The sequence below is a fragment of the Lates calcarifer genome, linkage group LG23 (genome assembly GCF_001640805.2).
Source record: "Lates calcarifer isolate ASB-BC8 linkage group LG23, TLL_Latcal_v3, whole genome shotgun sequence".
NCBI classification, from domain to species: domain Eukaryota; kingdom Metazoa; phylum Chordata; class Actinopteri; family Centropomidae; genus Lates; species Lates calcarifer.
The window spans coordinates 12,010,834-12,020,987 of record NC_066855.1 but is presented as its reverse complement, the minus strand read 5'-3'; the positions used below and the strand labels follow the sequence as shown (position 1 = coordinate 12,020,987).

Below are 10,154 nucleotides of genomic sequence, written 5' to 3'. Positions count from 1 at the left end.
AAAAGAAAATAATTTTTTCTCATCTTTCCTGTTTTCAATACTAAAATTAAGGAGCAAAATAATTACATCTAAACTATTTATAAAATGTACAAGGTCCAGCATATGTTCTCTTCATCTCAGAAGCAGGTGAGAACCTGAATATTACAGCTATTATCTGTAAAAATAGAATTTTAACTCAGAGATGCTTTATCTCCAAAGTTCTTTTATGACTGCCACTGCCACAAATTCTAATGCCACAGCAAAAACAATGAAAATTTTACTTTAAAAGTACATTAATGATTGTTTTTGACTTTTTGGCATAGAGGAGTTCTTTAACAAGCTAACAGACTAACAGCTCTGACTCACTATTGGAAAAAAAAAAGTGTTAACTGACAATGGCACACTTAGACTTGGAAGCAGACCTGCAGCAACATTCGCATTAATTTGAAGGCATAGTTTTGGCAACTATGAAAAAAAAAAAGAACAGAGAGAATATATTATAGAGAAATTTCATGAAAAGAGAATTAGATATTAACAAGCATATCAGTATCATATCATTGTCTATAAATGCCATTATTGTGTGTCAGCTCTTGTCTCAGTTGATGTGTTTGACTGGTGGTGTAGCAGCCCTGTGTCTGGTGTTCCTTAGTTACAGACAGGGTATTTTCAGTTTGTACATATCTCTCAGCTCAGGCCTGCGTCCTTGAGGACTTCAGTGAGAGCTCATTTGCTCCTGGTGTAATGTGCGTGTGATCACAGAAATGGCTGTGATGGACATTTTATCTCTCCACATTCCTGGTTTGGTCTCCGTGGAAACAAATGGTTGGCATCAACTGACAGATTTCCTCCTTAACGGATTACCCCTCCTCCTCCTCTTCTGCACTTGCGTTGGAAAAGTGTTGGTCAGTCAGATAACTGAATAATGGCCATTTCAGCCAGGACAATGAGAGCTGATAGTCAGTGGATTAATCTCATAGATAGAGAATGGATGGATGGGTAATTAGTGGATTAATACCCAGTAGTCCTTTGCCCTTTTTTTGTTTCACTATTATTATTATTATAGTCTTTTTGTTATTATTCCTACAGTTGTACAGGCACTATGAATTTTTTTAGATTGTCTTATCTCTCTCTACATTTCAGTCAGTCTTTCTGCAAGGCCAGACCCTACTGTGTTTGTGTATATGGATCAATACTTTGTCAGAAATCACTCACTACATTTATTCACAACTTTCCACACATTCACACTCTCCAATCATCATCATCATTTTGTCTCATCACTGACCATTGTAGTGGTTCAATAGTAATTTTCACATCTGAAAAATGTAGTTCATTGTTTGATTGTTTGTCCAAAAATGATTTAAAAGTCTAGAGTTTAAAGTCACACTGTAGCACTGGGAGACATGTTGTTTCATTACAAAGAACACAACATCCATTGGTGCAGATTTGTCACATTATCATCATTCTCTCCTGGTGAGAAATAATTTCTAAAATTAGTTGTCTGTTTTTAAACCCCCTCATGATCTATTTTCTCAATCAGCTTTTTATTATATGCAAGCAATGGGTTCTGCCATGAGATTTTTTGTCATAAGAGATTTTTGTATTTGTAATCCTTACATGGGCAGGGCTCTGAAATCATCAATAGTACTTCCTGGAGCATCTGAAAAACTGAATAGACTCAGGAATAAGCAGAGAGTGTGCCTTTCCCCATCTGGATCATTGCCAGAGATCAAAATGCTTGCATCTGCAATGGTACTGATGTGATAATCAGTTTGGCAACATACTATAATGTGATGAAAACTTTCCACACAGGCATCCATCTGTCTACACAGTTTTTTTTTTTTTTTTTTTTTTTACTCATACCCACTAATTTGAATTCATGTTGTATTCCTCAGTTTGTTTTTGTCATCTGTCTTTGTCTTACTTTGTATATTCTCTTTTGGCTGTTTATGTGTGCCTGTACTTGGCTAGACTTGTTTTGTAATCACTTAAAAAAAAATCTGTGTAGCTTGAATTAGACTGCTGCAGCTCTCTAGCTATATCAGAACACATCTTCACCTGCCACAGATGAGCACCAGGGCTTCAAAATGCAAACTGGCCAAAAATTCAAAATAAAACACCCATGTTCTCACTTTAAATATTTCTATAAGTCATTTTCAAGGGTACAACTTCTTCTGAAGTTAAAGTTGTGATGATTTTGAAAACTGCTGGTCCATCAAGTATAAAGCTGAAAGTGATGAGAACCCCAAAATATGATTATCTAGATCTTTACCCCTTTCACTGGCAGTAACATAGATTTACAAATTATTTCAAACATATGATGATCATATGATGATAATTCATATTCCAATCATGCCTCTCCATGCAGGCAGCACAGTAGATTTATAGTACTGTCTCTCTCACATGAAGTGGGTTACCCACTGGCATCCGGAACCAGCTGTGCCAGAATGATGCTGGTGACTTTGACGTTCTCTATCCACCTCATTTCTCCATTACCAGCTCAGAAATGTTTTCCACTGCTGGAGGTACCCACACTCCTCCTACACAATGCATTCCAGAGAGTGAGCCCCATCCAATAAGACTGAATCCAGTAATACAGGGAATGTGAAGAATGTTTTAACCTCTGTTTTTGAAATCTACAGGTGTTTCATGGCCTGGTTGCTATGGCTGACCATCAATTAGCACCATTAGGTTATTGCACAACTCCTGTGATACTGCATAACTCTTATTGCCAGAACAGATTATGTGATATTATGTAATCCTTTATGCTTGTATGATAACTGAAAGAAAGTGACAATATCAAACATTTATAACTTTATAAGACAAATAAAACAATTGTGTAAAAAATGTCCATCTACAGTTACAGTAAGCAGAGCTACAGCAGTTCTTGGTTAAGTGCCCACTTGCTGTCTGTCCATGACATATAGTCTGGTATGAATTATCAAATGCAAAATTCATATGAGCTCCAGACACAAGATTTGCATGTGAAAGAAGGATAAATGTGCCTTATAGGTGACTGTGATTAGCTACATTCATGAGGGAAGGTAAATTATAACTCTCTGCTGTAAACTCCACAAAGTGAGTGATGTGATATCACACCAAATCATGAAAAAAACAAAATCTCATAGAAATGGAAGAGATGTGACTCCCTGATATCAATGTTAAGATTGTTGCTGTCTGTCTTCAATATCTTATCAGTTTCTTTAAGAAGTCATTTGCTGTGCCATCCTCATTTAAATGAGAAAGATTAGTACACTCAGTACACTCTACTGTCTCTTCAGTTTTATCAGGTATATTTAAACATTACTTTGCAGTGTGTAACAGTAGCTCAGTGGTGGAATGTACATTCACTCAAGTACCAATTAAGTACAAACTTGAGGTACTTGTACTTTACCTTTCTATTTTTCCTTATCCTGCTACTTGACTACATTTCTGGGGGGATTGCTGTACTTTTTACCCCGCTATGTTTATTTGAAAGCTATTGTTACTCTGCTATAGTTAGCCTACACTGTGTAGTTAAAAGTAGCTCCGCCTGGGCTAACTACAAAAGTAGAAAGCTGCTTACACATTAATGCATCATTAATAATCCAATTATGTAACATATATAACATATAACAGGAGCTCCTGTGCGCCATAATAAGAAATTTTAGTTATCATATTCATACACATTTCAGTACTCACTTTTACTTGTGATGAAGTATTTTTTAATTGTGTTTTTTCTACATGTACTTAAGTAATGTATCGGAATACTCCTTCTCCCTCTGCAGCCACATTGTCATAATCCATGTGAAAAAGAAAATACCTGATTCTCCAGCCGACTTGCCATCTGCTCTTGCTGTCACAGGCTTGACTTCTCTCTGCCATGCATCGATTTGCTTTTCACACCTGACTTTTTAAACATGTCAGTGCCCTCAACTGAATGTCACCTTTTTCAACATATGTGTTCTCTCAAGTCAGTCAAGATCCATTATTTTCCTGTAGACATTGGTATTAACTTTTTTCTTTTTTTTTTCTTCTTTTTTTTGTGAATTTTACGTTGTTCAAAGAGAACACACATGCACTAGCATGGCAGTTTGAGTCAGTTCTGTATATAACGTGATACTGTGACATTTCATTCTGTTACTGCATAATTAAATCAGCCTAATCTTGATTTTACAGAATCTAGACCTCATACAATAGGTTGGATTCTGAAAAAAACATTTTTCCACAATAGAGGGGCTACCATAGAATGATGCAAATATAGTCCATGAATTATTTATGAATTCAAGCTACAGCTCAGGCAAATAATCAGTTTCTACATCTCTATGTCATATAAGTATGCCCTCGAGTACTGGTGTCATTACCTCTTTTCAAAGGAAAGAAGCTAATCTGGTCAGCTGGAGATTCATGTGCGGTTAGCAAGGGACACTAACAATAGCACCAGTTGATATCAGTGGTGCCTGTCACTTAACAACTTCATGCATTCCCAATGGGGAAAGAAGTAATCTGAGGTATAAAATCACAAAATGGGGTTAAAGCCTGTAAATCTGTTAAAAGGAGATGTATGTATCAAACTGTTTGTTTAATTTTAGTTTTACATTTTGTTTGGATGCACAAAAAATTCTTAATATCTAATATTAAATTGTATTTCTCCTCAAACGAGATTACATGTTACTCATCATGCTGCTTTTCTCAGTTTCAAAACATGATCCTTCAGCTGATATACAATTATGTAATACCATCCACACTATCACATCTACAGTATATTGTGTAACTGAAAACTAATCTGATGAGCTCTTCTTATTAAATGTTTCTATAGTAAGAATCATCTATAAAGCTAACAAGCAATAAACAAGAGAGCCAATAAATTCTCATAAGGAAACCGTAACACATCCATTGCCATAATGAAAACTCTATACACTATCTGTATTCGGAAGTGGATCATCTTGGAGATGACACTGAGCTTCTGCATGGACTTCAAGGACCTCTGCATCTCCAAACCTCTCTGTAAAAGAACATTCAAGTCTTGCTTATAAAATGACATTTTACATTTGCTATAGGTCTGTCTGTTCTATTCTGAAAAAATGCAGAAGTTGTAAAGTCATTATATAACAAGCTGAAGCAACTGTGTATTCAGAATTTTCTGGTTCCTTCTTGTACATTGTTGTGAAAACTGCTGTCTTTGGCAGCCATCTGCTTGACATACATAGCTAGCTAATTTGCAGAGAGATAATCCCCTTTCATACTGTATGGCTGTCCACAACAGGGGTACCATTTCTTCTGTAAAGTACACCTTTATCCAAAAATATACAATACCAGAGGCTACTGTATTTTTTTTTTGAGTTTTTGAAAAAAAAAAAGAAAAAATCTTTTTTCCCTCTGATTTTGTCCTTTAAGTAACACATTAATTCAAAGCATTTCTGAAAAAGAACAATTCAAAGACATCCAAGTCACCAAGGACACAGACAGAAACAAAAAGAAAAAAATTCACTGGTGTAAAATGCATAATTCAAGAAAGTAAAAAGAACATCAGAAAAAGATGAGATGGCTAAAGGAATTTAATGAATTCCAGGGCCAAGATGCCAAACACAAGACTTGTGGTTGGTATAAACTCTGACAGCAATTTAGCTAAAATTAAATGTGAAAGCTAAATACTTCAGAGAGAAAAGAAAGGAGGAAAAATGCTCTGGTGCACAGAGAATTCAGTTACCTGGTTTGTCATAGCTGGAAGTTCGGTTCCCGTTGTATGAGCTGTGGAAGTTAATGAAAATGTTAAAACTCAATAAGCTTGAAAAATTTCTGAACAGATGAAGGCGATGAAAACCTGAAAGAGATCACCCTGACCATGTTCTCTGTGGTTTCCTCCACGGCAGGTTGTGTGCAGACGCAGGTGCTCCGGGATGAAAAGCCTGGAGCTGCTGGAGGTTCTGCTGATGATGGCCTGAGAGGTCGACACCATCCAGTGCTTGTTTGATCATCCCCATCACCAGGTCTTTCTCTGAGGGCACACCAACATCACATAACATCAAGAGAAGAGGTCAGTGAATCCTATCATCAGCAGTGCTGTGTTTGCACAGCAATTATACTCCTTGAGTATCAATTTATAAAGTAATTAAACCTAAATCTAAATATTGAAGCAGCAGATGAATGAACCCTCATTGGAGGGTTGCAGTATTTAATTCATCATTCATTCACTTAAAAAGTGAGAACTGAAATAGAACTAATAATTGGCACAGATAATAATCAATTTCATAAATTGTTGCAGCAGGATTTAAATCTAGATTTAATTAATTACTTAATAAATAGTTTTCATTGCTTTCTTTAATTGAATAAGTTTATAATTTCAAAGTTGATTATTTTTCCAGTGGAATGGTCCAGGCTACACAGAGCACAGACGCAAACTAGTAAACACTAAGGAAGGGAGAGAAATGTGAAGCAAAGATGTGTGAGCTGAAAGAAATACTGATGTTCTAAAATCAAGGAAAAATAGTTTGGTTTGCTAGGGAGTTTCTATTTTTACTGCATTGCTGGTAATTTAGCATTCATTGTTTTTCAGTGACCATACTAGGGACAAAAAGGATATCTCAGCCTCTGCTGCAATTGTTTTGAGTCCCTCAACTTTACTGAAGTGACTAAATTGCTTGTGTACCTCATTAATGCAGTGTTTGAGATATTCAGCTAATATATAAAAACACCAGCAAATGACTGGTGCCTTGTCGAAAGATAATGTGATTTAAGAAATGTGTCACATTTTTGAAAATACCGTTTATGTTCTTAATCGTGTTGATTGAAGTGATCAGTGACCAATCTATCATCATAGAAGCTGCCAGGTTTCTGAATAATTTCTTTTTTAAATGTATTTACAAGAATTTTGCACTGATGTCTCAGAATCAGTGTGACAGCATGCAGTGCTTCAAATGTTTTTCTGCATTTTTGAAGATTTAGTAGAATACATAATCTCTCTATCTATGTGGAATGAAGTATTTTACCTCTTTGGCCTGCAAGCAGAAGCCACTGTTGGACTGTGGACAGGGAATCTGTCTGCAGGATCTGACAAAGTAGCTCCAACACCTGACAAGAGAGCAGTAGACCATCACAACATTAGCTTGCAGTTCACACAGCCCATATTTATATTCACATTATTATTGAATTTTACAAGATGGCGGTGAGTTGAGCTGGGGCATATCTTCCACAAAGCAAATGCAGTGTAACCTTGGGCAAATTCCAGAGAATTTCAAACATATTTGATATTCCCTTTTAATCTGCTGCTAACCCCTCCTCTCTGGAACTAAATATTGCACAGCTGTGCCTCATTTCAAACACAAACTACCCAAAGTGACACTTTTTTTCAAACTGTGGAGGAGCTCAAGATCAACAGAGGAGTATTTACCATGAGTTCTTGGTCATGGAAGGGCTGAGGATAAATCAGGTGCTGGGAAAGGGGTCTGCGCTGATAAGACTTGCTGGGTGGAGGGATGATTCTCCCAGTTTCAGCTGAATATTGCGTCTTTCGACGGGCAAAGTCTTCCTGTGGTTGGTCCTGAAATACAATGACAAAGTCGTGATCTTAAATACATCCCAGTATACCCTTTTTCAAGAAAAAAAGAAGAAAAAAAACTATATACAGTATACAGCACTGAGCCAGTAACCCTGGATAGAGCCATTACAGCAAAACATGTACCTCTTTTTTGTCCTTTTGTGCTTGAGAGGATGAGCTGATTTTTGCAGCGAGTTCTTTAAGTTCATCTCTCCAGGCCTCAGAAAATAGTGCTGTGAAATGAAAAGGAAAATTCACTCTCATCATCCTGAAGCTCAATGAGAAGGTTTAGTGGCTGTGTGTGCATGTAAACATACCACATTTGTTTTTACGAACTCCATTAAGATTCTGAGCAAGCGGAAAACCAAAAGATGTGTCCACTGCTTTCCTGAGGACGTGGCCCTTGAGAAGTGGATGAGGAAATAATGATGAGGTGACAAACCAATCATCTCTCACCATGCAAACGGGCCTACCGTTGAGTCCTGTGGGAAAGAGAGAGGCATAATATTCACAGTCCGCAAAGATGTGAAGTCAAGTGCTTCACAAGCATGGTACCATCAAAGGAACGCCCTGAAGTCAACTTCATAAGAACCACAGGGATGAAACATGCTTTTCTGCCAATAATACAGTCATCTTTTTCATGAAGGCTACCATATTGCTATTCCAGGTACCTATACAATTGCTCATAAAATATGCTATATGTAGGTCACATGTAAATTACATCTCATCTAAGGTAGGAATGGTTCCACTTCAGAATAAGGACTTTGTTAGTAACTTTATTTTTTAAAGCATAGTTGCGAGCACAGTTGAGATTTTAAGCTAAATTAGATGGATGATTGTTACTAAGTGTATCTCAAGAAGGCAGTCTGTTAAGATCCAAAAATGGTGGCAGCGAGAGTCTGTACTTGCATGTGGTAACAATTTTCTAATTGCAACACATTTGACAACGAAGGAAAATATTACTTGGGGGAGGCAGAGCAAGTTGTTAATATGTTAAGGTGTTAATGTTTTGTTAACATACACCAAGTAACATTAGCGTTTTAGCACTTTCTTCAACAGCTACTCTCTAACTTTGTCTGCCATTTAATGCTGGACAGGTGGTGCATAGTGGGCTTATCAGAGGTTTTAGCCATTCCAGCTGTAGGAATGACAATGCTGCTCTTCTAGACAGTTTGTCTGTTGGTTGGTCCACTACTTGGACTCATGGATTGCCATGAAATTTTGTACTGACATTCATGGTCCCCAGAGGACAAAGTCTAATGATTGTATCCTTGGGATCAGCTTTGGTGATCCCATTACTACAGTCATTAGCAGATTGTCATTTTTGGTTGTTACTGAAATATGTCCACAAATGTTCAAAGGGTTGCTATGAAATTTGGCACAGTAATTTATGGTCATCAGAAGACGAATTGTGATAACATTGATTCCTAAGTTCTATTATCTAGCACCACATCAGGTAAAGTTTAATGACAATATACTTGCAAAACAGATGTAATTCCAATCAACCTCAGCTTTACCAGTTGTTGCAAATGTTAACATGCTAAAATGCTAAACTAAGTTGGCATTAGCTCAAAATGCTACTGTCCCAATGCACAGCTTCACTGAGCTGCTAGCATGGCTGTAGACTCTTGGTGCTGTTTTGCTAAAAACAGTTGCCTGCTTTGGTTGCTGAGAACAATTAGACTGAATAAAAGCAGTTAAATTGCAGGTCATAAAAACCCACAAAATGAAACAGACAGGTGTCAGAAAAATGCCATAATATGGATCCAATAAGACTATATAGTAATACATAATATGTATGATGTATAGTAACAGATTGTATAATTTGATACTTATTGCTCTATCTAGTAATAGAAAGGATGCCAAACAGAAAGCTCACAGTTAAACACAGCTCTGTTGTCTTATCATTATTTGAAAACAAGCCAAATACTGAGGGAATTCATTAACAAAGGTTAAAAAAAAAACCTACTGATATCTGAACAGCAACACAACAAAGTCATTTATTGTTAACTTTAAACTTCAATCATCTGGTCAAACATCAAAGAAAAAAGACATGTATTTTGTGAAGCAACATGAACTGCCTCTGCTGCCCAGAGTGCTATGTTTGCCTGCTCACCTTGAATGTGCTTCACCCTGTGTGGATGAGGGTTGTGTCGGGAGAAAAATGAGTGATGACTCAAGGCACCAAAGCGTGGACTGCTCTTTGTCAGCATCTTGGTAAATTCAGTGCTGAATGGTACCTGAGTAGTTTGACTCCTCCGTCCTGTCGTCCCCCGAGAGTCTAGACTTTGTATTATTGACATACCTTCTAATGATGGCTGGAAGTTGTGTTTAAATCTAAAGGAAGAAAAGAAAAAGTCTAAAATAAATATCTGTTATGAAATGGAGTGTTAGAATGTTCAAGGCTCTTGTCATTGCAAAGTTTTTAGCTCAGAAAAAAAAATACTCACCCAAACCTATTTTACCCCAAGTCCAAAGAAAACCTTACATTTCTAGATCTATATATTGCCATATTACTACCAAGATGAAGCCCATAAAGAAAATAATATTGGATTTGGAAAAAAAAAATAACTTTGAATAACCACTTTACCTCTGAAAACAGCCTCCAGCTCAAACCCTGGTACTTAATGTGCTGTTGTCTTTGTTGCTAGGAAACCTAAAC

The 10,154-nt window shown here is 36.8% G+C and overlaps 1 protein-coding gene across 2 annotated transcripts; it reads right to left on the bottom strand.

Moving 5' to 3' along the window:
* Window positions 1–2,777: 2,777 nt before the first annotated feature.
* tbata (thymus, brain and testes associated) lies at window positions 2,778–10,154 on the bottom strand. Of its 2 annotated transcripts, none has more exons than XM_018699352.1 (9): window positions 10,083–10,154; window positions 9,609–9,829; window positions 7,810–7,974; window positions 7,637–7,725; window positions 7,346–7,495; window positions 6,945–7,026; window positions 5,800–5,953; window positions 5,666–5,706; window positions 2,778–4,960 (listed from the first exon to the last, which is right to left on the bottom strand). In XM_018699352.1, exons 2-9 carry the CDS (start codon window positions 9,793–9,795, stop codon window positions 4,869–4,871), a joined length of 960 nt encoding a protein of 319 aa, XP_018554868.1. In that variant the 5' UTR covers window positions 9,796–9,829; window positions 10,083–10,154; the 3' UTR covers window positions 2,778–4,868. The 2 variants fall into 2 exon arrangements, with proteins under 2 accessions (XP_018554868.1, XP_018554869.1); XM_018699353.1 differs by lacking the exon at window positions 10,083–10,154 and adding an exon at window positions 9,943–10,076.

Excerpts from the sequence above, each read along its gene's own strand:
- tbata (XM_018699352.1), bottom strand. The coding sequence starts at position 9,795 with ATGTCAATAATACAAAGTCTAGACTCTCGGGGGACGACAGGACGGAGG. Across the intron at positions 7,027-7,345 it reads TCCATGACCAAGAACTCATG|GTGTTGGAGCTACTTTGTCA; the intron begins GTAAATACTCCT and ends CTCTCTTGTCAG. Across the intron at positions 5,707-5,799 it reads AGGAAACCACAGAGAACATG|CTCATACAACGGGAACCGAA; the intron begins GTCAGGGTGATC and ends TAACTTCCACAG.